The 27,819-nt window shown below is 35.9% G+C and overlaps 2 protein-coding genes across 4 annotated transcripts in view; one reads left to right on the top strand and one right to left on the bottom strand.

The window, feature by feature from the left end:
- The first annotated feature begins 959 nt into the window (after window positions 1-959).
- zdhhc20a (zDHHC palmitoyltransferase 20a) lies at window positions 960-21,056 on the top strand. 2 transcript variants are annotated; one of them, XM_065260549.1, is made up of 14 exons: window positions 960-1,101; window positions 2,244-2,270; window positions 2,730-2,824; window positions 3,273-3,393; window positions 3,767-3,836; window positions 3,913-3,945; window positions 5,279-5,399; window positions 6,083-6,118; window positions 7,036-7,168; window positions 8,162-8,288; window positions 16,306-16,389; window positions 16,678-16,787; window positions 18,560-18,607; window positions 18,954-21,056. In XM_065260549.1, exons 1-13 carry the CDS (start codon window positions 984-986, stop codon window positions 18,601-18,603), a joined length of 1,119 nt encoding a protein of 372 aa, XP_065116621.1. In that variant the 5' UTR covers window positions 960-983; the 3' UTR covers window positions 18,604-18,607; window positions 18,954-21,056. The 2 variants fall into 2 exon arrangements, with proteins under 2 accessions (XP_065116621.1, XP_065116622.1); XM_065260550.1 differs by lacking the exon at window positions 6,083-6,118.
- Window positions 21,057-21,064: 8 nt separating this feature from the next.
- Window positions 21,065-27,819, bottom strand: part of smg6 (SMG6 nonsense mediated mRNA decay factor) — a 29,582-nt gene continuing 22,827 nt past the window's right edge. For both annotated transcript variants that reach the window (XM_065260548.2, XM_065260547.1), the window contains exons 13-19: window positions 27,571-27,787; window positions 26,867-27,034; window positions 26,555-26,710; window positions 23,294-23,438; window positions 22,997-23,214; window positions 22,729-22,810; window positions 21,065-22,648 (exon numbers count right to left, since the gene is read on the bottom strand). In XM_065260548.2, the coding sequence (XP_065116620.1) occupies window positions 22,518-22,648; window positions 22,729-22,810; window positions 22,997-23,214; window positions 23,294-23,438; window positions 26,555-26,710; window positions 26,867-27,034; window positions 27,571-27,787 (1,117 nt within the window). In that variant the 3' untranslated portion in view covers window positions 21,065-22,517. The remainder of the gene's footprint in view (window positions 22,649-22,728; window positions 22,811-22,996; window positions 23,215-23,293; window positions 23,439-26,554; window positions 26,711-26,866; window positions 27,035-27,570; window positions 27,788-27,819) is intronic.

Genomic DNA, 27,819 nt, shown 5'->3' with positions numbered 1-27,819 from the left:
AGTTAAAATGGTGCGTGAGCTCTTGTATTAATGCAAGTATATTGTTACTTGAGTTTATATATGCAAATTATGTTTTTATTGAATACGTTCAAACTCTACTGACAAAGATTATTTATTAACACAAGGTGAAGGATAAAGAGTATGAAACGTGAAACGCCCACGCACAACGCCGATACTGTCCGTTCTCAATCGGGAGCCTGCAGCCTCCGAAGGTCGCATATGCAGGCTGCATACGTCATCAATCCTGTTTATTTAAGTTAACTGAGCATTACATTCGCAAGTCATACGCATATTACAACAATTTACGATTAACTAAGAATAACATTCAACTTTATAATTGTTAATATTCTAAAAAAAAAACATAAATCTTAATGATGTATGCAATATGCAGCCTACAAGTGCGACCTCCGGAGGCTGCAGCCTTCCGATTGAGAAACGGCCACTTAAAACAATTGTGCTGCTTCCCTCTGCTGGCCGGACATAAAATTGCAAATAACGTTTTGTACGATTAATATAACATAATCTAGGTCATTATATAATAAATAGAGTATAGATAAAGTAAAAACACAGCGTTTTATTCGTTGCTATTTATTTGTGTTTAGGCTTCATACAACAGGCACAGTAAATGTCCAGTGGGTTTTTATTAAACATATTGACTCGATAAAACAATGTCTGTCGATTTAATTTTGTTTAAGATTTCTTGATATGGAGAGTTACTGTAAACAAAATAAACACAATGTAACACTAAACAAAAATCCTATATAGGGAAATGTAAGCAGTAATTGTATCAGTCCTTCATTTATAATGAACTTTATAAACTCCAGTTTAAATTTAATGTCAAACATCGTTTAATTGTACGATAATGAAGACTTAATGCGCTGTTGGTGTGAAGAGTATTCTTTGTTTTGCCTCGCGCCCGTCGCTCGGACTGCCTCGTGCCGTGACGTCAGTGGCACCCTTCCCGAGGGTCGGACGGATTAAAGATGGCGCCCTCTCAAGCAGTAAGATGCTGTCAACGGGGTTTATCCTGGATACCTGTCATTTTTATCAACCTGATCGTGGGCTGGTCCTACTACGCTTACGTGATGGAGCTCTGTATATGTAAGTTTGCATCCCAGTTTGTTTGGTTAAGTATGTCACAGAGTTAAAAGTTACTGGAATGGTGATATGGGCAGGAAGTGACTGCGACTGACTGGTACCAGATATTAGTGCTGTAAAACCGCTCGGTTACTACGTATGGAAATATGTGTATCATTTATATCGGAAGTCAACAGTGTTTGTAAAGTCTGCAGTGTGATTTCAACAATTTTACAATTTGTCAAACAGATAAAAGCTAAGTCTTAAGCCAAGACGTTCGAGACGTTTTGATACTAACTAAGAGCAGGTTTAGGAGAAATATCTATGAGGTAATATGAGTTATGTCTTAACTTTACATAAAAGAGTGATTTATTATTATTATTATAGTTTTAAATTACACCGCTTTTATTTGAATCTAAAGGTAGACTTGATAGTGACTTTATTACCAGGAAGACTCAGACTAAACATCAACATTTTGTTTGTCATCATTGGTCAGCTGATGAATGAAATGTAGAGCAGTGAATTCATTCTGACATTGAATTTCATCTTTAACTCATTTATTTACATTTACTTCCCATATTTATAAACATTTAAAGTAAAGCTACGCAGATATGTGCAGACATGAATGTGAATTTGTTTCATAAAAGTCGGGTTTCTTTCAAGTCTTCAACTTGAGCTTTTGTTAACCACTTCATAGTGAGCTGTACGTACACGCTAACTCCACCCAGTCATTACTTTACCATCAGTCTCCATACACTCGCTTCATTGTGCATTCCTATGTGATTACTGCCCTAGTAAACTAAAGTGCTGTCATATATTAAAATCCTTTCCTTATTCACCACCACCACCACCTTTATGTGTGAGCAATCTTTAACCTTAAAAACATAAATGTCATAGATTGCACAGACTGTGCCCACATACCATGTAGCTGTCAGTCATTCATTGGGTTGTCTTGGCAACCAGGGTATTGTATGGGCAGAATGCTGCCGGATGGCAGTACCAGTCACCCAGTGCTCCGGCCATACTGCGCCGCTCGGGCTTGGCTGGTGAGAAGCTACAGAAAGCATGAGTGGTATCCCAGTACTCAGCAGATGGTTTTGTAAATGATGCCTATTGTTGTTTATTATGAGATTGCTGAATAACCTTTGGCTACTTTCTCTCTGCAGATACAATCACTAACACTGAGGAACAAGGTAAGAGGAAAAAATGCAAAAAGTTTTTAATTTAATAAGCATTGAACATCACAAAAACAATTCATTGAATAAAAATAATATTTTGTATGAAGGAAATTAAACCTTTTTAGATAGTAGAGTTTGTAGAGTTTAGAGTTTGTAGAGTTAATTTAGATTTATGACATATGACTTTTTTTTTTAAATATCACACATTTCTTTATGCTAAATTTTTTTTTCTTCATAATGATTTTGGGGAAAATTTATCCCAGTTAACAGGACTAATAAGATTTACCAACCACAAAGTATTGCAAAAGCAGTTACATTTCCTAATCCAGCCTCCTTCTGTTTTTAGTCACATGTTTTGCCATACCAAAGTGAACTAATGTTCCCTTTGCATTTGTGAATTTTATTGTGGGTTAAAGTACAAAGCACTGAAGTCACCAAAAAATTATAATTTTTCCTCTTTTTTTTCTGTTGCAGTTATTTATTTGATAGTGTTTCACATCTTCTTCTTTATCTTCATGTGGTCCTACTGGAAGGCCATCATTTCCAAGCCTATTGGCCCCTCCAAAGAGGTACTCTTTCTCTCTCTCTCGCTCGCTCTCTCTCAGACAGACTGAGCTTCAGTACTCACATCTGGAGGCAGTGCAGCAGTGGGAGCTGTAAATGTACTGCTCTGTAGTTTCATTACCACAGAATATAATGACAGAGAAAAGGAGAGCAGGAGGAGGGAGGGGCATAAAACTAGATCTTTTTTTTAGCTTCCTGTGGTGCAGAGGTGTAGCCTGGTGAGTGCACCCGCGTTGACACAACAAGCTGTGGTGCTTATGTGGGTATTTTCAGTTTGGGTCTTGTTCATGTCATTACCTCTCCTGTCATCTCTCCACTGGTGCTGTCAGTACAGATGGTGAAAAGGCCAAAAAATATAGCAGACTATCAATTGTGGTTGTGTTTGTTTTTGCTCGTATGCTTCGAGTTGAAGATCAGGAAAGCATCTATTTAACATCCTGTTGTCTGTCCCAGTTCTGTCTCCCTAAGGCAGAAAAAGAGCTGTATGAGAAGGAGGAGAGACCAGAGGGTCAGCAGGAAATCCTGAAAAGAGTGGCCCGAGATCTGCCTGTATATACACGCACAGGCTCTGGAGGTGAGCTGATATTTCCAACTTAAAAACTTTATCTACGTTTTAATTTAAAATATTTTATAAAATGGTGAGTTCCAGTCCTTTATTTATGATAAACACAGCTATGACCGCTGCATCCAACAATTCTGCGTATCACTGCGCAGCACCCTTAGCAAGGTCAGTCAGGGACTGTTTTGTTCAGCGGAAGGAAGGCTTTTAGGAATTTTATTTTGTAAAAACAAACTGAAATGGCTTACGTAAAATGCAGTAGGATAGATTCAAAAATCATTAAAATCTAACAGTGATGACAACATTGTAATTTTGTGATTGGTTGTCCATCAATGCTATTAGAAGCAGGATGCTGTTAAATGAATAATGACTTCTTTATCTTCTCCAGCTATCCGTTATTGTGACAGATGTCAGCTGATTAAACCAGACAGATGCCATCACTGCTCCACCTGCGACAAGTGAGTTCCAGCAGATTTCATCGTGTTGTTGAAAATCTTTTTTATATTTATTTTTGCATCACTTTTGTTTTTCCAGATGTGTCCTGAAAATGGATCACCATTGTCCCTGGTATGTAACTTAAATTTTCTTTTTTGATGAGAAGTATGAATGACCTCAGATTTTCGAAGTTTCTTACTTTCATGCTGGATTCACACAATACGCAGTATAGGAGGCGGCAAAAGCACGATTTGCACGTAGTTGAACATTTTGAGTGTACTCGCTTCATTCGCGACTAAAAGCAGCGAGTGAAATTCTAGTCATTCACGCGGAAATTCCCGTCATGGGAGGGGCTTTTCTGACTCCGCTCGCTTCATGTAATCCTGTCATTACTAGAGCAAGCTCCTGATTGGTTAACGCGGCACGATTTTCCACCAAAGTTCAGATTTTTCAACTCGCACATTTTCTGCTGTTATCACGGTTATCAGTATTATTATGGTTTTGTTAAAATGAGATGAAAATGTTCAAAAAGAGCTGATACACACACTGAAAACATTTGAAGAAGTTTTATTTTTGAAAATCTCAATTTAATATTTCATGTCCCTGAAATTATTTCTGTGGTAAAAAATAAAAAAATCTGTCTAATAAGTTTACAGTGAATTAATACAATACATTATCCCTTAAATGCCTTATTGTGCAAAAAAATATGTTGCATGTGCACGCCTGCGTCAAACAGATTCTGGCTGGACAGGATTTACAGCGAGTTTTCAAAATCACGGTAATCAAACATGGTTGTTATGATAATTAAATTGTAAATGATAATACTAACCGTCAGGGCATTCTATCGTGGTTAATCGTGAAACCGGTTTTTGTTCCATTCCTAGACTCTAGTACAGTAAGCGAGCGGAGTCGCAGAAGTCCCTCCCATGACGCAAATTTCTGCCTGAATGTCGTGTCGCGCTAAACGCCTCATTCGCGCTGCAAGACCTCCAGACGCGCGTAAACAATTCTTTACATTGACTTAACATTGAAATCACTCGCGCTTGATGCCTCTACCGTTGCTGGTGTGAACGCAGTATAATGCTACGTACACACCAAACGCGGGGCATTGCGTTACTCACTCTAGATTACTTGTGGGATTTAACTCTGTGTCATACGAATTTTTCGCTCGAGTTGAATATTTTTTTTGTTTGAATATTAGTTTGAGGCGCATAGCATGTTTTCGCGGCAAACGTGTCGTTCGCATTGCCTCACGCGATAACGCGTCTGAACGTGTCTTGGCGGTTGAACTGGCGTCTGGTGTAAACCCACAGTAATTCTCTTACTTTGGACCTTAGAAACAATAGTAAACTACTAATTTAAAGCAGAACTTCTTTTAAGTGGTTTTTGGGTGGGTGAATATGATGACCTTGGCTTGATTTGTTTCTGCTTATTTGACAGTTTTCACCATTTTCATTACTTTCAGGGTTAATAACTGTGTCGGATTCTCCAACTATAAGTTCTTTGTGCTGTTTCTGGCGTACTCCATGCTGTACTGCATCTACATCTCCGCCACTGTTTTGCAGTACTTTATCAAGTTTTGGACAGTAAGTTAACACATCCACAATTTCTCACACTTTTACTCTTTGCACCTTGTAATGTTTTACAGTGATAATTGTAGCTGTAGCTATTCGCCTATCAGATCAGATCTAAACAATTAAGTGAGGAATATTGTACCAAATTAGGGTAAACAGGGTCTTGTGAAGGTGTTAAATGACTGCAAATGATCATGCTTTTACACACCTACTTACTAAAATAAATAAGTAGAAGTTATTTTATTATGTGAAAGAGCTAGCAGAAAGTCAGTTGTGAGATCACAATATGTCTAAATTATACAGTTGATCAGTTATTTCACAAAAACGTTGACTGTAGGCGGTTAACTGCCTAAATTTTAGTGTTGGCAACTTAACTTTATATTGCAGCCAAATCATGTTTGTTAAAGAATAATGAGATTTGTACTCGCACCTGTTTGAGAAAGTGACCATAAAACCAATCATAAGGGTCAATTCTGATACATTTATGGTAGGAAATGTACAAAATATCTTTATGATCTTAGCTTAATATCTTAATAATTTTGGAATTAAAAAAGTAATTTTAACCCATACATTGTTTTTATAAATATACCCATGGGACTTATTACTGGTTTTGTGGTCCAGGGTCACATATATTGAAACAAAGAGATTTCTGTGCCCCTAACATTCTGTCTGTGTTTTTAACACTTTGCTTGAAGCTTTGCAGACGGAGGGCTTTAGAGCAATGCCCAGAGGTAAAACAGGCCGGCTTGCTTTGCTCTTTTGTCACTGTGGGCGTTGGTTTGATGTTACACTGTTGCTTTGTTTTCTCACTGTCAAAAATAAATCGTTGTTGCAAAATTATATATATATATATTTTTTTTTTATAATCCAAACACTTTTTGGTGGCACAACGGTTAGTTTTTGGTGAACAAAGAAAGTGATGCATGTGTAGCCAGTGAACCATTTTGGATAACTTTGCATAGGCTAAAGGTGATGTGTGTAACTTTTAATGATTTTGGGAATGTAGTTGTAATGCTTTGACGAGAAGCTGTAATCTTTCATGATTCAAGTTAAAGTTATTATTACATCATTATGATCGACGTTACAGCAATCACTGCAGTGTCCAGATGATAACAATTTAATCCTAATGCACCAAAAGACAAATACACACTTCACCTTTAAAGGGCACCTATTATGCAAAATCCACTTTTAAACGGTGTTTAAACATAAATGTATGTTGGCAGTCTGTGAACACAACCATCCTACAATGAAGAAAATGTACTCACTTTTTTTAATCCCCATTAAACCAAGCAGTCTCATTAGACATGCCGTTTTGATTCTCTTTGTTAATATGATGTCACACTGGTAAAGCCCCGCCCACAGTCCTGCATTACCATAGTTTCCACCCTACAGGCGAGTTGTATCCTGTTTGCTTCACAGAAACATCCTGGGCACACCTGAGACATATATTACACATGTAGTAATGGTCAAAACAGGTGCACTTTAAACAGATCAGCTGTCCATTTGTAACCATTTGTATTGTAAGTTTTTTTTGTGTGTGTGTCAATAGGTTCATTGTAGCTTTATACAAGCTGAGCTACACTGATATTTGTTTGACACAGGATCTGAGTTTGTGTCGTTGTCACATCTTTGATGTCTTGCTCAACAGAATCAGCTGCCGAACACTCAGGCAAAGTTCCACGTGTTGTTCCTCTTTTTTGTGGCGGCCATGTTTTTCATCAGCGTCCTGTCACTGTTCAGCTATCACCTCTGGCTCGTGGCAAAAAACAGAACCACTATAGGCAAGTGATTCCCCTTCACTTTCTCCATTTTTCTGAGATTAAATCAGCTCTAGCTGCCTAGTCATCACAGCAGACTTTAGTTAGGAGTTCATTTCTGCTCTCAATCTCAAAAAAAAATATATAATAATAATTTAAGGTAAATAAAAATCCTGTCATCATTTACTCACCCTCAAGTTGTTACAAACCTGTATACATTTCTTTGTTCTGCTAAACACAAACAAATATATTTTAGGCAATGTTTGTAATCAAACCTTTTTTTAAGCACCATTGACTTCCATAGCATTTTTATTTCCTACAGTGGAAGTCAATGGTGCTCCTGTTTCCGGCTTGATTACAAATATTTTCCTTTGTGTTCAGCAAAACAAAGACATTTATACAGGTTTATAACAGCTTGAGGGTGAGGAAATGATGACATAATTTTAATTTTTGGGTGAACTATCCCTTTAAGAAACGTGATAACTTGCTGAATGATACAATATGCAATACAATAATGATTTACGTTTATATAGTCTGTTTGAATCATGGTAAAATATATTTAAAAACTGTAAAATACAACATGCATGTTTCTCTCTGTGTCACATGTCTCTCTGTCTAAAAACCACCTAAAACTTTGGCTAAACATATTTTGAAGTATTAAAATTATTCAGTTATTGCAAACCTTTGCAATGTGTGTACAGTCTTGCTGCCTTACTCCAGTGTCATAAAAGTAGTTTGAACATCACATTAATGCTTAATTTTAAGTGTTGTGAAGCCAAATGAATTCTAGTCTTTATTTGTTATCTTTTATCTATAACAGTCAAATGTGACTTAAGAAAATTCAAGCTATTAGAAGTGTAATGTAGGGGTTTATTGTGCTTACGCCCATGAAGAAAGTTCAGGTCACACTTTATATTTGACCTACTCACAATGAAAGCTTTGATTTTGTGATGGTATGTGGTAGACGTCTGTTGTGCAAAAAAGATCTCAATCTCATCTTTCATTTCTTTCGTTTAGAGGCTTTTAGGGCGCCAGTGTTCAGAAATGGCCCGGATAAAAACGGTTTCACTTTGGGCTGTCGCAAGAATATTACCCAGGTGTTTGGAGACCAGAAGAAATACTGGTGCTTACCAATTTACAGCAGGTAAAACAGTTTTCTTTTACAATCAGTTTAGCAGTTATCTTTCTTTCAGGGTTCCCGCGGGGTCTTAAAAAGTCTAAAATTCAGAATGTTAAATTTAAGGCCTTAAAAAGTCTTAAAAACACCCAGATTTTTATCCCAGGTCTTAAATTTAATTTACCCAAGTCTTAAATTTCTTACCTCTTTGCTGAAGAACTAACTTAATCAGTGGCGGAGGCAGAAAGTGTATGATGGTGGGTCTCTAAAAAGAAACTTTCTGCCCTTTGTCATAATCCACGCAAATCGTGCCATAAGGTATATTTCAGGTGTTGTCAGGGACGTGCACAGACATTTTGAGGGGCAGGGGCTCAAGTGAAATAAAGGGCAATTCTCATAATTATGTATAAAAAAGTATATATATTAACGCAATTCTGACTTCCTTTTTAAAAAAATATTTAAAAAGTTAATTAATTTTATCTTCCTCAAACTCACGCAATTGTTTAATTTTCAAAAGATGTCTACAAAATAATCAGTTGTTCACACAGACACCATGGTCTCCTTAGTAGTCTAGGTTTATAATGCAGCAAAGGAAGCCATTACACAATGTGCATGTTTTGAAAACATTAAATTACACATTAATTACAAATTTGTTAAAATGCTAAAAACAAAGTTGTGACTGCTGAGTAAGCGCTACATGCCAATAAATGCTATATCATATGCTAGCGTTTAGCTGATTAGTTGTTAGTTGTTACTCAAAATGTATTTTTGTCTGATAAGGGCTCAAAATATAAGGTCTGTTTACTAATGTGAGCTTCTGGCATGAGCCTCAGAGCAGAGCTCAACATTATTATTCATGACCCTTTCAAATAGGGCAAAAATAGACCATTTCATTAAAATGACAAATTCTAGGGTTGTAAATTGACATGTAAAAACGTTTCTGGATAATTTTTGCACTTAATAAAGCAACATACCTTCTATGTAATTGTCAAAGAACAATTTAACATATTATGACAACACATCCTATGGCACCTTTAATCTTAGGTTTCATATTTATTAGGGTTACACATGTCAGAAACAACAAATATAGATTAGGCCTATTTTATTTGTATTTTATATTTTACTTTTTTGTGATGTCAGTGAAAATACTGAACCATCAGATTTCTTCCCAATCTACTCCAGCACTCCAGTATAACACATTATACTTATTTAACAGCCATTACAAAAAACGCAAACAAAAAAGCTAACAACGGCAGTTAGCAATTATTTTATTGTTTGTGCTTTATTATTTTATGAGCAGTCTGTTTAAACTACACTACACTGTTACAAGTTTGCAACTCTTCAGGTTAATATGGGATTGCCATGGAAAACAATGTCCCTGAATCGATATGTGTAACAACGTGTTCCATATTTTGTGCATAAAACTGTTAATATAAGAATGCTTTCTTCCTCACACACTTACCGGTAGCTGCCTGCATAATCATGCACATGATCGCGTCTCGTTCAGGCTGAGCTTTGGCGCTTGAAGCCTGAATGATGCAGCACGAGTGTAGACAGACCAATCATAAAGCGAAGTAAGTTAGAGAGGCGGGACTAAGGAAAGGTAAAGCCAATCATATTAGCGATTTGAATTTTGGAGGCGGGACTCATCTTTTAACCGTTTGTGTGCCACAAATAGCGCTATTTTTCTTTATATAAGAGTTTAAATCTCATTTAAATGATTTCTGAATAAATTCATGTTAAATTAAATAAGCAACAAGTAAAAAACACAAGAAACAGACAAACATCAGTTGTTATATGAATAAAGATCATATTATTTTTTTTTTTTAAAAAGCACCCCAGAAAAAAAGGGCACTTTCTCTCCAGGAATAAAAAGGGCAGGTGCTCAAGCCCCCTTTGATGTCTATGTGTGCACGTGCCTGGGTGTTGTGATCTGACTGTTTACTGTGGGTTTGGCGAGAAACAATCCTTAAATTTAGTTTTGTATAAGCAAAAATCTTTTTCGGGGTAATTTATAAGCCCGTGGCTTACCTGAGCATTTGCCAGGTTCTGAAACATAGAGGACACAGAAGCGAACAAAAATCAATGCTGCTTTATTGAAAATCAACTTAAACAGTCGGGCCGTCGAGTCACGAGCCACCAACAGCGTGTCAACTTTAGTATTACACAGTTTTATATTTTAGACTTTAATATTGCTCTTTGCTGCGATGCACTTGAACCTAACGCGCTTTCCCTTCAGCTCTCCACAAACAGCAGCGATTGGCAGACGGAAAGCAAGAAAGTACCGTAATAAACCATATATTTCAAAAAAGTGCAATTGTCTTCTTTTAGGAACAATTCAAACTTTTTTATTGCGCAAATGCTTCAGGAGCATGGGCGAGGCTAGCCCCTTTTTAGGGGTGCTTCAGCACCCCTAAAAAGGAGCTCAGCACCCCTAAAACTTGGGGCAAGAAATTTAATTATTCTAAAATGTTCGTTCGTCTTTGACCAGGTTAAATAATGTCCAAAACATACTCCGTAGTTTGTGGTTTAAAATGAATAATAAGGTAGAAAATGAAAACCTCCCCGCTTAGCAAATGGTGTCATCCTCTTATTCTACTTCTCCGTACCTGCATCGCTTAGCCCGACCATTCAGTGCGAAACACACGCAGAGTGAGAATCAGTTAAAAGTGTTGAGATGCAACTTTTTTGTTCAAATATTACAAAATGTTTACTTTATGTTTATAATGAGCGAGTACATCACAAATCAATCTTTCAAGCCGTGTTTTTGTCTTATAATAAATCACCATGGTACACGTATAATAATTGTTTCTTTTCGGATTATTTTAGTCCGGCGGGTACCCGCGCGCTGCGGAGTAGCACAGTAGCTGGGTGACTCGTCAATAGACTTAAACGGAGAGAAGTAGCGCCGGTTACAATGTTCTTCCGCAAGACGCATGCAGTGCGTCTCAGTGGGTAGTTGCATGCGTGTGTCTCCATTGTTAAAGTTTATTGTATGATTTATCATTAATTTGAGACTTATTTTAACAATCGGGAGTCATGTAAACATGACATCACGTGCGTCTTTTCTGGTCAGTCGTCATGAAAACATGGCGTTTGGAACAGAGTGAAAACAAACTACATATCACTGTATACCACCAGTAGGCTACCGGTAAGTTATGTGTGAAATCACTAACTGTCTGACTATCAAACTAGACAATAAATATTTTTTAGTTTGTCACATGTAGACTAATATGAAGGGGATAACGTTTTTAACCCTTAGTGCAGGAGTCACAAGTGTTTTGTTTTAGACATATAGTAAAGGTAATGGTTCAATTAAAGGACTGTTAAAAGAAAAGCTGCAAATTAACAAACTATTAATAAACCTACCATATGTTGTAGGCATAAAAGTTATAAATTAGGAGATTTGTCATTTTGACAAAGGCTTAAAACGATACACTGTATATTCACATAAAACCTTACCCACACTGCTGGTGTAGCCCACCTTTTGTCCTGAGACTTTAATATGGCATTAATGGCAAAAATGTGCTAGCTCACCATTAATTAGAAATAAAAAGGTTGGCAAAAAAATGCATCTGAAAACTCATCAGATTGATGCTTTAAAATATGTTATTTAAAAAAAATTCTAAGGGGGAGCATGCTCTCTTCTCATCTTTTTCACCCCTGACCCATTTTCATGCCTGAAAGGTCTCCAAAAAAATCTTTATTTTGGAGTTAGTTGAACCAATGTTAAAATGATAGCTATTTTACAATAAACATATTATTGGTTTCTGTAGGAAAAAAGAGCGGGTGGTGGCAGCGGAGCTCATTGGGTGCTCAGCACCCCTAAAGCTCTAACCCTAGAATCGCCTCTGTTCAGGAGTTACGGTTAGATGAACAGCGGTAGAATCAGAGCCCTTTCGCATAGGCGGCTGCTGCATACGGCATCGCCTGGTTTATTTAACTGAGCATTACATTCGCAAGTCATAAGCATATTACAACAATTAACGATTAACTACGAATAATAATTAATATTTTAAAGTTAATTTCAAAGTTAATATTCTGAACTAAAACCATTTCTGAAATAAGAAATGCGACTCTTCGGATGCTACAGCCGAGCTAACGTTAGCAACACATATCAAACATATCAAACAGCCTTTTAATGGTAAATTTCATTTTCTTAATGCAGATTAATCCGTTATTGTGTAATTAGAGAGGCTATTAAACCTGATGGCGGTGTATATAGTGCATATTTATGCATAAAACGTATGGGTGGAGTGTTTTTTTTTTGGCTCTGTGATTCTGTATTCAATTAAATGCAATACATTAATTTATTAATAACTTGTTTTCATAAAATGCATTTATTAATGCTTTTAGGGATTAATAATAATTGAAAGTGATCTTTTGTTCTTTGTATATTTATAAACAGGCACAAGATACATACACAGCACACAGTCAGTTGTACATTAAACATTATGGGGTGGTTTCCCGGGCAGGGATTAGCTTAAACCAGGACTAGGCCTTAGTTTAATTATGACATATAACTAGTTTTAATAAACATGCCTTACTAAAACCATTACTTGTGTGCATTTTGATGTATTTTAAGATATGTCAGTGCAAATTGTTTTCAAGTTTGGAAAGCTCTTATCCCTGTCTGGGAAACCTCCCCCAGAGTCGTATAATAACAGAGTTACGAAACGCTTTGATCTCGCCGCCGTGCGGTCACGTGATTCATGTAACGTTCTGCAGTTCCAAACCAAGCAGGGCTGTCAATCTGTTTGCATAGGTTTTCAGCTATTTTAGATAAATATTAGCTTGTAATGTGAATTGATCACTATACTTACTATGTTTATAACGTTTTTTTACTAGGGAGTGATGGAAATATAGTAAATCAGTTAATAAAGATAAACAGTTAATTGTGGCCCAAATATAACTGTGGTTATCTATACCAACTACAGCAACACAGTTTGTCTTTTATTTTTGTAGCAAAATATGGCTATATAAATGGCTATCAATCTGCTAAAAACATAATTCCTACACTTTTACTATATTAAAATCACAAAAAAGATCGCCAACGCGGTTATTTGTAACAGTGAAGCATAACAGAAACACACTAAATTCATATTTTAAATTCACATTAAATGATAATATAATCATACATGATTTTCGAGGATACATCACTCGTATTACTTACCAAACACAATGAAACACATAGCAGCATTGTGAAGCAGTGTGACTTTCTTATAAGGCATTTAGCTTGTCGCTGTTGCCCCCTAGTGTTACTCGTAATATATAAAAAAGATAAGTATAAAGTAGATGGCCACCAGTAATAAAATATTAAACCATTAAATCTATATTATTCACACATTATACACAACTCATTAAAATATAAAAATTTTACTAGTTATTATTAACGATAATCATTACCTACAGCAGAGTTCATAAAATATCACTGTTGACTATATTAATGAAATGTCCGAAAATGTAAAGAGAAACGGTAATTTCATCGATTTACCAGCAGGTGCCATTGAAATGAATGGGCTTCAGTGCTGCGTTTGGAACTATGCGTCGGTCACTACATGAAACGCTGTTACTTCCGCATTCCATTCTTACAACGGACGTCTATGTGAGTGTCGTAACTCTATTATTATACGACTCTAACCTCCCCTATAAGCTTACGTACTACAGAGTGTGATGCATTTTAAAGCTTTAAAGTTGTATGAGGCAATGTAAAACTAGGCACAAACCAGCAGCTGACCATACCAAGTGATGTAATATTAGTGAATTTTATTAGTCAAAAAACATTGTTGATAGAATTTTATAAAAATACTACTTACACATATTAGTGTGAGGTATAAATATTGTAAATCAATGCATTTCTTGACTATTAATTAAGAAAAATCACAGCTCTTTGCCTCTAACTCAATGTATTTCAATGGCTCACTATGAGCCATTTTTGGGCTTCCATTGTCAGAAGTCTCTTCCTAAAGGGCTATGGGTAAAATTTGTCGGCGCCAACACTCGTGGTCTAATAGAGTGAAGCATAATGTATTTCCATGTATTTTGATTATCTGTTTTAAAACTGCGTTCATTATATATTTTTCTATAGCTGAATCAATAAAAATAGAACGTTTTAAGAATTGCTGAGATCATTTGAATGCTTCTAGTAATGTGTCGTGTTGGTCTTAAATTTTACTCATAATGGTCTTAAAAGGTCTTAAAAAGGTCTTAAATTTAACTTGCTGAAACCTGCAAGAACCCTGTCTTTGTCCATGTCAGCTATACCAAAAAAAGTCTTGTTAATTATGAGATTAGGAGCATCAAAGTTTAATTTTACTCTTTGATTTTACTCTTTCGCATGACCTTTCTCAGTCAAAAAAAGAAAAAAAAAGAATTATTTTAACATTATGTAGGATGATTTTATGTAGAAACTAAAAGGGTAAAAATGACTCAAAGGACCACTGTGTAGATTTTTAGCGGCATCTAGTGGTGAGACTGTGAATTTCAACCAACAACTCAGTCAACATCTCACCCCTCCATTTTAAATGGAGTGAAGCTACGGTGGCCGCCACAGGACAAACATGTCATCATCTGAGACAATGCTTTGTAGAACAGTTTGTCCGTTTAGGGCTACTGTAAAAACATGGTGGCTACTTTCATGTAAGGGGACCCGTGGTGTATGTAGATAAAACTGGCTCATTCTTCGGTAATAAAAACAATACAGTTCATTATCTAAGGCATGGGTCTTCAACCGGGGGTCCGCGGCCCCCAGGGGGTCCGTGACGGAACTGCAGGGGGTCCGCCAAAGGATGTTTGACGACAAGCTATTTTTTGCTTAAAACGTAAAATATATGTACAAAACGTTACATGTCCCCTTTAAGTTGTGCACGTGCGTGGCCGCATAGGTTTGAAGGCGCGCGTTCAGTTTAGCCAGCAGACCAAAATACAATATCTAAAGATTATAAATGTCCACTCAGGAAGCAGCAGTAGCGACAGAAAAGTCATCATAAAACAGGTAAATCTTATGTGTGTCTTTCTTTCAGAATGTCATTTTAGAATCAGTGCGACATGTCTCATCTATATTTCTGAACTTGGACGTACGGCTGTTTCACGCGGTTCAGATTTAAAGCGCTAATTCAACAGGCAAATGACACCACACCACGTCTGCATTTTAAACTGTGACAAAATTATCGCTCGCATTTAAAAATGAATGAAACGCGCGCCGTGCTTTGTGCAAGATTCATAGTCATGTTGAAATCCGCCTCTCAAAAAGTTTTCCCAAAGAGATGCGCTCGGACTCGTTGCATGTTGTTCTCCTGAGTCTGATATGAAGCTATACAGAAAATAAACCTGCGTTACTTAAACTCGTGACAATGATGATACACGAGAAAGGCAACAGACCTCAGAATTATAAAGTAGCACAACCTCTATCCCCACCAGAATAGACAGTCTTTGTGCCATTCACCATGATCAGTCTTCTTTATAAACTGAAAGCCCTTGTCCAATTCACAGTAAAATGAAAATATATTACACTGCAAATACCTTAAAATAATATTATAATATTATTATTATTATTATAGTAATATAAAAACTAAATCTACTTTATCAAAAAAAAATTATGCATGTTAATAGTATGGCTGTGTGACAATATGGTTTGTTTCTATTTATAAAACAGTCCCAGTCCTTGATTCTGATTGGTCATCAGTTGTACTTTACTCCACTTTGCGTTGTGCCTAATACGAAAAGGCAGCCTCTCGTACCTTACTGCTTACTTAAATATCTCTGTTTTACACATTTAGTATTAGGGGGGTCCCTGCTCCATGCCTCTCTCATCTAAGGGGTCCCCGACCCAAAAAACGTTGAAGACCCCTGATCTAAGGTCTTTATACACCACTGATAATATAATTATGTATATTATATGCATTTCTTAAAGCTACACAATGCACCTTTAAACTGGGTTTTTGCAGACTGGCTTACATATTAATAATTGTGTTATTAATCGTATGAAAAACCTGTCTACTGTTTTTGGGAAGCTATGCACAAGCTATTGTTTCTCTTTCTCTAGTTTGGGAGATGGCTACACATTCCCCACTCGACTAGTCAACACTGACTCAGAACAAGGCAATGTTGAACATCAATCCATTAAATGGTAACTACAGTCTTAATTTTTTTCCAGTATCAGTTATTTTGCTCTTATTTTAGTGTATGAGAAACTACAGTACAGTCTAATACTACAGTCATGAGGACAAATTAAACCATGATTGTTTTATTGATTTGTATGTACATGTAAAGACGAAATGAGCTATAAATTCCAAGCATTTTTAAAGTACTACTTTTCCTAGAAACATTATCACTTTAATGTCATCCAGGGTGAGGTTTATTTTCGGGTGGTTTAAGTGTTTTATAACTGATGGCATAACTGTTGTCATGGTAACAGCGCAGTTGATGGACAGACAAACCCCAGACCTCTGAGTGAGTCACAGAATCATCTCCTAGGAAACGATATGCACTCTGAAGAGTCCAAAGACGGCAGTCGTGCAAACATCGGTACGTCACAACAACTATTTCTAGACGACATTACCTGTGTCCCAGTTTGAATACTATCCGCTATAAATAGTATGCAAAATTAGATTTATTATATCCCACATTGTAATAAGTTGAAGTTAGTATCCCTGAAGTATGTGTTCTAGTATGGGTCTACTTTTTCCTGTAAAAAAGACAGCAAAAAAATGTATTCATAAAGGTCACATTTTTTGAAATTGAGAGTTGCACATCATTTAATAAATAAGCTTTACATTGATGTTTGTTAAGATGGGACAATATTTGGCCTATATTTGGGATACAACTATTTGAAAATCTGGAATTTGAGGGTCCAAAAAATTAAAATATTAAGAAAATCGTTGTTTAAAGTCTTTAGCAACTGCATCCACTTACAAAAAGAAAGTTTTGATATATTTATGTTAGGGAATTACAAAATATCTTGATGGAATTTGATCTTTACTTAATATCCGAATGATTTTTTGGCATAAAAGAAACATTTATTATTTCGACCATACAATGTATTTTTGGCTTTTGCTACAAATATACCCGTGCTGCTTTTTTGAGGCTCAGGGTCACGTATAGTAAATATTACACTTGCATGTTAGTATGTCTCGATATTTGCATACTTTTTTGATTTGCACTAAAATGTGTATACTTTCTTATAACAAAACTAGTGATTCATCAATACTAAATTTCTCTGCCGATACGATGATTAACTCTTTCCCCGCCAGCGTTTTTTTAAGTTGCCAGCTACACTGCAAAAAAATGATTTCCAAGTAAAGAAATTCTTAGTATTTTTATCTTGTTTTCAGTAAAAATATCTAAAAATTCTTAAATTAAGATGCTTTTCCTTGATGAGCAAACGACCCAAGAAAATAAGTCAAGTTTTTAGACCAAAAATATCAAATTTAAGTGATTTTGTGCGTAAAACAAGCAAAAAAAATCTGCCAATGGGGTAAACAAAAACATCTTTCTTAAACACTAAATTCAAGAAAAATAAGCTTACCCGATTGGCAGATTTTTTTGCTTTTTTATGCACAAAATCACTTAAATTTCATATTTAAATTGGTCTAAAAAGAGTATATTCTTGGGTCGTTTTGCTCATTAAGAATAAGTATCTTAATTTAAGAATTTTTAGATATTTTTACTGAAAACAATACAAAAATACTAAGAACATTTTTTTCTTGAAAATAATTTTTTTGCAGTGTAGGGCCAGCATTTTTCATGATTTTCACAAAAGTTTAATGCCTTACAGAAAATTATCTTCTTAAAATATATAAACATATGTAAAATACAACATTTATATATCAAATGAAAGAACAGACCATCTGCTTCAAAAAAAAAAAAATAATAATGTGCGTTTACAAAAATCTGGTGGTCCACTTACTGAATACGCACATTACTCTGATGATGAAATTTGCCTCACGCGCACTGTAAGTGGACCCCTTATGTATACTTCTAGCTTTAGGGTCAAAAATTGTTTTTACCAACTGATATCGAATGCATGTATTTTGTTGCATCTCTAACGAAAACAGTACATACTTTTAGGGCAAAGTATAAGTAGGCACACTGGGATGTAGCAATTGTATTTTAGTTTTTTATATGAAGACACCACAGGGTATGATTTCCTTTTTTATCCTTGGGCTTATTTATTCAGCAGCACTGCTCTTTTTATATGCACCATATTACTACCCTGATGTAACCGGCTTTATTACACTAAAATGCGTACAAATCAACGTGTTTTATAAAGGCCTGAATTGTCTCTGTTTCTATTCCAGAGGGATGTCATGCTGTTTCCGTTACCATGGAGAACGAGTCCTAGTCAGGTAAGTCTCAGTCAGGTGCGTAGTAGTTATCGGGTATTGGTATTAATATGACTTTCTGTTTAAACATAAAGGATGTTAGTCCAAGTGCCTCAGTCCCCATACACTTCAATCAAAGTGACAAATATGTTATTTTTAATGTCGCTCAAATAGAGAGCAATGCGACACACATGTCACCCAAACGCATTGGAAAGGAGGAAAAGCGGCAAGGTTGCATTTTTTTGCGCCGTTTTTGAAGCAAAATCTGAAATGCCTGGAATCTAAAAGTTGTTTGTTGAACTCACAATATCTTGATCTTGGTGTTTGTTTACCCTTAAAGCATGATCTTTATTTTTTGTTCTTCCCTTAGGACCTTCCAGTGATGCGCATTTGGTTTTCCTCTGAAGGATGCACTTGTTTGAAGACCTCATGTGATAGCCTTAAGATCAGCAGCATTATCTCATCTGTATGGAATTGACCTGCAGCGTGGGTGCTGTATTTCAACCACATTAATATCAGCACAGACTTTCAGGTTGTTTGCACCAAACATTGACTGGATTTGAACGACTTATCAACTTTTTCATCAGTGCTTATTTCATGATAGGTAATAGTTAGACATGTTTTCTCTGGACACACACATATTTTTGACCAAAAACCTTAAGTTCGTTTTCAGGTTTTTGTTGTGTATTATATTTGTTATTTATTGTTCATTAACCTCTTAAACTACTCAAAAAAAAGTTAAACATGGTAATGTGGTGACTTTTTGTCACCAGGGATTTTTGAGGAAAGATTGGGAAGTAACATGTAATGCAGTATTTGATTCGAATGTATTAATCCAAAGTAACAGAGTTATGTTTACTACATGCAGTAGCAGCGTCCTGGGTAACTGATGAATAGTAATGTTAGTCAACAACTTCTTTGGAGCCCATCGAATGCATTCACTAGACCTAGATAGAAATAGTCTTTATTGTATTTATTGATATTGAATGGACCAGTTTAACATTCGCTTCACCCTTTCATCAACACTAATTTCTTTTTTCTTTTTAAAAGACTTATTTTTTTCTGACCGTCAGCATCCCTATCAGCATTTTACTCTAAGCTTTGTTTGGCAGCTGGTGTGAAATGTGACGCTGAAATCTCAGGCCAAGAAACAAGAAGTGCTTTCTGTTGTCACCTATGAAGCAATAGTTTCCTATGTGTAACACTAGCTGAGCGAGTTTATTTCACATAATTGTGTGTTTTCGGTGTAAATTTGTGCTGTTATAGTCCCCAAAGTGGGAGGAGTCTGTTGTGGTCTCTTTACAACTGCACTCTGCTGGTTTTATTTTTTGGGATATTGACCTCACGTTTGTTATAGAAACTCTATCCTGAACTGAAAAATGCACATTTCTGCTTTGTGATGATGATGATGATGATGAGGATTAACAAAACCAGGTTGTTTTGTCCTGCCATTTCAGGTCTTATGTTAATTAAGTTTTTATATGTTATAGTTAATTTTGATTCTATTGCACAGCATACATTTTTTATTTATTGCATGTTCATGTGAAAAATATTGGAAAGTGATTTGCCAATTGATATAGCTTACATCAGCATTTTACAGAACCAAGCTGATGTAACCATAGCAACATTATTGTACCTAAATCTGTGGTTTAAAATACTAATCAGATGCGTCATCGCATTTTATTATGAACGTTTTTGGATACGTTTTTAAAGGAAAACACCACTGTTTTTCACTATTTTACTATGTTCTTACCACAACTTAGACAAATCAATATATACCTTTATTTTTTCAATGTGTGCACTTTTAATCTTTGCACAGCGCCTCGTGAATGTGTTAGCATTTAGCCTAGCCCCATTCATTCCTTAGGATCCAAACAGGGATGAATTTAGAAGCCACCAACAAAACTTTTGTTTGGAGCCATAGGAATGAATGGGGCTAGGCTTAATGCTAACACATTCACGAGGCGCTGTACAAAGATTAAAAGTGCATGCATTTAAACAAGGTAGGTAGGTATGTATGTATGTATTTATTCATCTAAGTTGAGGTAAGATCATAGTAAAATATTGAAAAAACGATAGCGTATTCCTTTTAAGGGGAGAATTATGCCAAAAACTGATATTTACTCTTTAATCTATAGTTTAATCCTAAACGAATGCATAATATTACTGGAATCATATATAGGACCATTTTAATTTTTGCCCGATTTTGTTATATTTACAAGCTTGTACAGAATTTTCTCTGCTTTTTTGTACTCGCCTCCAGGCCGGTTCGGTTCATGATGTTATATTTAAAGATGTTTCTGAAGTCTGAACAGTTTGCACAAATTTTACAAATCTAACTAATATTAATGTTTGTATTATCTAAAATAATCAAGTGTTCAGTGTATGCATTGTAAAACACAATTTTGGAACATTGTATGATTCATTTCTACATGATTGAAATTAAAGTAAAAACATATTGAATACAAATGCACGCAAATGTCTAAATATGAATTTATTGCTTTTCAGTGACTGGGGTTAAAATTCTTAAAACATTGTATGTGATATTGTATTTGTCATAAATGAAAAACAGCAACATCTACAGACCAAACATGAAAACATATCAAACATTAAAAACAAATCCCTCATTACAATGAGACATATCAACGTGTACTTAAGATGCTGCTTCAAAATAAATTTGTAATTTACATGCACACTACAATGGATTACTAAACCGAAAAAATGTAGGTCCCGTAATATTTAACTATGCAAAAACACAGAAAAAACTGAGATGAAGCACTTATTAATGCAGGGCAGCAATAATAATTAACAAAGGTGAATGACCCACAAATTGTCACTACGCTGCTTGTGATCAAGCAATTAACATTTTTAATATCAATGAAAATGAAAAAACATTTGATTTCATCAACCAATATGACAGCTGTAATGGAAAGATGTCCCAACCAATCACAGAGCTCAAACAAATAATTTGTTAAAATAAATCGCAATTAAAGCCACCAGGTGATTTTATTGTCCGTGTACAGACACATTTTGTGATTAATACAAAGGAAGCATTGTGACAATTGAATCTTTTCGTACATAACCAGTTCAGTTTTTACTTTATATATTAGTTTGAAAACGATGTATGATCAATGATACAGTGTCCAATCTTCTGGCCAGGTAAAAAAAAAAAGATGTTGAACATTAGAAACTAAAACATTGAGAAATGCACATAAGAACTTTAAATTAGCCGAATCGAAACACGAAACAAACACACAAGTAAAAACCAAAGAAGATTAAAACAATCCTGCTTGAAGCAAACAAAGCATGCGCTGAGGCGATGAAACAATGCAATAAAAAAAACACATTGCACACATGCCACCCAGGCCATAGATCAAGATCAGATCGAGCGTAATCGCTCATCATCACCCTGATCCCATCAAACTGCCCCCTACTGGAGCTCTCGCCTCATTACAGGCTGTTTAAGAACAGATTAAGGTCCCTACTTGCATAGAGAGAGATCTTGAACCGGAATGAATTCATCCGCAGCACAACCGGCCACTCGCGATTACACGCAAACACTACAAGCCGACACGCTAAACAGCTGACGCTGGTTACTCTCACACTTACACCCAATGAGATGCGTGCATTCGTATCTCTCTGCGCTTAAACCAACACCCTAAATCAGCTAATCCGTTTCAAACCCCTCCATCCTTTTCTCTCTCTCTCTCTCTTTTTCTCTCAGAAGCAAGCTGCCATCTTAGCACGCTGCATTTTTAAGGGCAAAAAATGCATGTTTCTTATTAAGTGGCTTGATGTCTCGCTCTTTCTGACAACCTGACAAACAGCTTGTGTTAATTTTCCATTTATATTCATCCTCCCGTTCTGACATCACTTCCTCCGAACTTGCCGTGGAGGACGACTGGTGTGTACAGCTGTAAATCCCTTCTGCGGTTCAGCCCACTTTAGCCCAGCTCAGGAACGCGGGGATGTCCCGTACCGGAACGTTGCGCGTGAGAGCTTTGACTCGCAGGTTACGGTCGTCCGTGAGCAGGACCACCTCTCTGTGTAACCTCACTGGACCGTCTGTCAAAAAAAAAACACGTCGGTCATGAGGGAGGTAAATAAGATCGATTAAATTAACAAGTAAGGTGTAAGTAACTGACTTCTCTCAGCAGGCATGAAGTCCTTGGCTTTGTCCTGACAGTAATGCAGACAGCAGGACAGGATGACATCATCATTGTTACCCTGCAGAGAGAGATGCACAATGAATGAGTGCCTTAAAATAGATTTTAAAGTGCAGTGAGCCTTTTTGAACCTTGAAATGAACCTCTAAATACAGCAAAAAGAAAAGGCATCAGACATGACTTTATCAACTGTTTTTATGTGAAATAATGGCTAAAAAAGGGGATTTTTTTAAAAATCTGGACACACCTTCTGTCCAGATGTGTCTTCGCTGCGGAGGGCGATGGACTCCAATGTGTTTCCTCTGCTGGTGAGGGCTCTGATAGAGGGATCTCTAGACTCAAATGCTTTCTCCAAAAACATCACTGCCGCCCTGGCCCTCTCCTGCACTTGCCTGATGTGGGCGTCATTACCGTTTCCCTCACGACTGTCCTGCCCTTTAGCCAGGCCGTCCAACTCGGTGATCACTGTAAAGGAGAGTAAACATTTTTGAAAAACAAAAAGAGAAAAAAAACGTAATAAAAAATAAATCAGAAATGGCCTCACCTATAAGAGGCACGACCAGGATGTACATCCCACAGGCCAGCAGCTTCCTCAGGCCGTCAAGGTGATCGATAAAGCCGTTAGTGTCGGGCACCAAATAAAAAGGCCTGATCTCGATCTCCAGCTGCCCACCAGTCTGCAAAACCGCCTGGAAGAGCAAAACCAGATACTTGTTAAGACCTCTGAAAATGTTTTTTTGCAGCTGTTAAAAAGTATTCTCAAAGTAAAGATCAATGGTTGCAAAAAGACCATTTAACTAAACTGTCATAGTGATGATGATGTCACCGATGTGAGCACATCAACATTTAAGACATCCATGTGTAAATGTCAGAAGGCAGTAAAAAGAGTGGAAAGAAACCTAATATAAGGTCAGATTAACACTACATCTTCAACTTTAGTTTAGTAGTTAAGTTTACTATGCTTATTGTTGGCTCTTCAAGCAATACTCCACTTAAAGGAACAGTATGTAGGATTGTGGCCAAAACTGGTATTGCAATCACAAAACTTCTGGCTAAAACTGGTACTGCAATCACAAAACTTCTGGCTAAAACTGGTACTGCAATCACACAACTGGTGACCAATAGACAAAATGACAACATAAACATCAGTTGAGGGCTGCAACTCCATTTTTTAAATGACAATATCCTGCCCAGACCACTGTTGTCAGATAAGTACTTGAAATGAAAATGATTTCTTAATATCTAGTGACATATCAGGGCCATTTTATGATTAATTGAAATACATTTCTTACATACTGTTCCTTTAAATATCCAAATTACATGATTTACTTGCCTTTAAGCAAGTAATTTTGTGCATAAAACAAGAAACAAATCTGCCAATGGGTCAAGCAAATTTTTCTTGAATTTAGTGTTTAAGAAAATGTTCAAGATTTTTTGCTTACCCCATTGGCAGATTTTTTTGCTTGTTATATGCACAAAATCACTTAAATTTGATATTTTTGGTCTAAAAACTAGAATTATTTTCCTGGGTCGTTTTGCTCATCAAGAAAAAGCATCTTAATTTAAGATTTTTAAGATGTTTTTTACTGAAAACAAGACAAAAATACTAAGAATATTTTTTCTTAAAAATAATTTTTGCAGTGCAAGCTTTATAAAATGGTAGAAAACAGGGAAACCACATTGCAAAAAAATATTTTTTTAAGAAAAAAAAAAATCATAAAAATAACTAAAAATTCTTAAATTAAGATGCTTTTCTTGATGAGCATAACAACCCAATAAAAAAGTCTAGTTTTTAAGAGCAAAAATATCAAATTTAAGTGATTTTGTGCATAAAACAAGCACAAAATCTGCCAATGGGGTAAGCAAAAAAATCTTGAACATTTATCTTAAACACTAAATTCAAGAAAAATTTGCTTACCTCATTGACAGATTTTTTGCTTGTTTATGCACAAAATCACTTAAATTTGATATTTTTGGTCTAAAAACTAGACTTATTTTCTTTGGTCGTTTTGCTCATCAAGAAAAAGCATCTTAATTTAAGATGTTTAAGATGTTTTTTACTGAAAACAAGACAAAAATACTAAGAATTTTTTTTCTTAAAAATAATTTTTGCAGTGCAAGCTTTATAAATGGTAGAAAACAAGGAAATCACATTGCAAAAAATATTTGTTTAAGAAAAAAAATCATAAAAATATCTAAAAATTCTTAAATTAAGATGCTTTTCTTGATGAGCATAACAACCCAATAAAAAAAGTCTAGTTTTTAAGAGCAAAAATATCCGATTTAAGTGATTTTGTGCAAGCACAAAATCTGCCAATGGGGTAAGCAAAAAAATCTTAAACCAATATCCAAAATATCCTTAAACACTAAATTCAAGAAAAATTTGCTTACCTCATTGACAGATTTTTTGCTTGTTTATGCACAAAATCACTTAAATTTGATATTTTTGGTCTAAAAACTAGACTTATTTTCTTGGGTCGGTTTGTGACCCAAGTGTGTGGTGAGCTACGGTTTCCATTCTCACCGTGTTTTTTCAAAATGTCTGAGGGTCGCAAGAAAAAAGTGTCTACAAATTGTATGACAAGGAGAGAAAGGCCTTTGAGGAAAGAAACAAGGCCAGACGAATATTTCACTTGTGGTGTGCGCTAAAAGCACAGTTTTGGCTTCCCATTGATGTCTCAGTCGCAAAGTTTCTACTCGAGAGGTAAAGTTTGGCATGCTATTTGGAGAAATCCATTTAAAATCACTGCTAGTAAAAGTTGATGTAAGCTATGATTAGCGATGCTAGCCCTGGCACAAGTTACACCCCGTGCAAACAAAGTAAACATCTCAATTTGTCTAAAGTAGCCTTATGACCAAATGGTAAAAGGTATCACGCTGAAATGTTCTAAAACCTTGTGTGTTCATTTTTGATAATTCCAATGTGTTCATTTTCTGTTTGAGCAATATGACCTAAGAAAAAAATCTAGTTTTTAGACAAAAAAAATCTAATTTAAGTAAATTTGTGCTTAAAACAAGCAAATAATAAATACATGGGTAAAAAAAAATCTTAAATATTGACTTAGATTGTATATTTGTTGTCTAAAAATTAAATTTTTTTCTTAGGTCATTTTGCTCATCAAGAAAATACATCTTGATTTAAGAATTTTTAGATATTTATACTGGAAACAAGACAAAAAATACAAGGAAAAAAAGTACTTTTTGCAATGTATACACAGCAAGAAAAAATTATTATTTATGTCTTGTTTTCATTAAAAATATCTAAAAATTCTTAAATTAAGATGCTTTTTCTTGATGAGCAAAACGACCCAAGAAAATAAGTCTAGTTTTTAGATCAAAAATATCAAATTTAAGTGAATTTGTGCATAAACAAGCAAAAAAATCTGCCAATGGGGTAAGCAAAACTTTTGAATTTAGTGTTTAAGAAAAATCTTCCAGATTTTTTTTACTTACCCCATTGGCAGATTTGTTTGCTTGTTTTAAGCACAAAATCACTTGCATTTGATATTTTTGGTCTAAAAACTAGACTTATTTTGTCTTATACTAAGAATTTTTTTCTTGAAAATCATTTTTTACAATGTAAACTTGGAAAACCAAGGACATTTACTAAACTCCTAATGTGTTTGTCTGAAAGATGATGGACATGTGTATGAGGGTAAGTAAATCATGTGGTAACTTTGATATTTGGCTGGAGTTTTGCTTTAAGCCAATATCGATTTGGATAAAAGCATCTGCTAAACGAATCCATGTAAACGACAAAAAAGCCTAGGGACGTAATCAATAAAAGGGAAAAATATTTGGAAACCTGAATCTTGTCTCTGCGTTTTTGTTGTTGTGCCAGCTCGTGTGCGAGAGCATGACGGCGCGCCCTCAGCTCTTTGATATCATCTTCACTTCCGTCTCCATCTATCTCTCCCTCAGATGCTGAGAGAGAAGATTCCTCCACAATGACATCATCCTCCTGAGAAAACAACAGAATTAGAAGTGCTCTGCTCAGAAAGTAAACCACGCATGGATTACTGGAAAAACACACAACAAGAAGCTTTTTGGGAAAAGCCCAGTAAAACTCACAAATAATAACCATAATAAAGTCTCTTTAATCAAAAGTTTGCCGTACCAGTTCTTGTGTCTGGGTTTTATTCTCTGTGCTTTCTTTGGATGTCGAGGGCGTTGCCATGGAAATATACTTTCCACCCTTGAATGCCAGCAGCGGCTCTTCCTGCCCGCACAGAGCCTCCAGGAAGTACTTCAGTACGGTCACCCTCTTACAGTCAGCTGCTATGGCCTGCAATACAGAATGATGGTAAACACTTAAAGAAGTCTGCAACAATAGATGATTCATGTTTCCCAGCATACTTTGAGAATGTTTCAAAACATTTTGTGGGATTCAACTAAATCTGACCTATTGTACAAAGGAACACAGAAAATATCACTAATGTGCTCATTCATTTAATGCTTTCAGTGACCCCGGTTCAATTACCGGTTGAAGGTCCTTTGCTGGTCCCCTACCCCTTTTCCTGCCATATACTTACCTGTCATATACCAAAAGCGATAAGCCAGCCACATATCAAAATGACCCCTTAATGTGAACCTCAAACAATCCGAGATTTGTCTGGAGCATAGCTTTAACTACTTTGTCAAATAAATGCCCCAAAAATTAAACCAAAGGAATAGATTTTGTATAATTCCTCTCAAGTTGTCAAGTCTCATCTTTGTGGGTCTATTTGGAAATTTAATTTAGATTTTAAATGTAATCTCATTCAGTGTATGTTTTATAAGATTTAAAAGCAGGCAGCATGTGGTAGATGCTTTGTGTATTACCGTATCTATCCCTTTGTCTATATAGCAGGGGTCCTGTGGGGCGGCGAGCAGCGGGACAAAACCAGCCAGCATTTTGTCCTCCTCCAGCTGCAGGACTCTGAGCTCCTCGTCTCCTTCCCCATCTGCGTCAGCTTTATACAACGGAGCCTCGCCGTCGTACACGCGTGCCAGAGAGTTGCAGAGGTCTGCGAGGCACTGCCACACGTCTGGACTCCCCCTGCACACAGACATCATAGTTTAGATAATCTA

The sequence above is a fragment of the Paramisgurnus dabryanus genome, chromosome 10 (assembly GCF_030506205.2).
Source record: "Paramisgurnus dabryanus chromosome 10, PD_genome_1.1, whole genome shotgun sequence".
Lineage (NCBI taxonomy): Eukaryota > Metazoa > Chordata > Actinopteri > Cypriniformes > Cobitidae > Paramisgurnus > Paramisgurnus dabryanus.
This window is presented reverse-complemented; position numbering and strand designations above follow the sequence as displayed.

What these genes read in the sequence shown, in the direction of transcription:
- zdhhc20a (XM_065260549.1), top strand. Translation starts at nt 984, where the DNA reads ATGGCGCCCTCTCAAGCAGTAAGATGCTGTCAACGGGGTTTATCCTGG. An exon ending in CACTGCTCCACCTGCGACAA is followed by an intron (nt 3,837 to 3,912) that starts GTGAGTTCCAGC and finishes TTGTTTTTCCAG; the next exon opens with ATGTGTCCTGAAAATGGATC. An exon ending in TGCTTACCAATTTACAGCAG is followed by an intron (nt 8,289 to 16,305) that starts GTAAAACAGTTT and finishes CTCTTTCTCTAG; the next exon opens with TTTGGGAGATGGCTACACAT.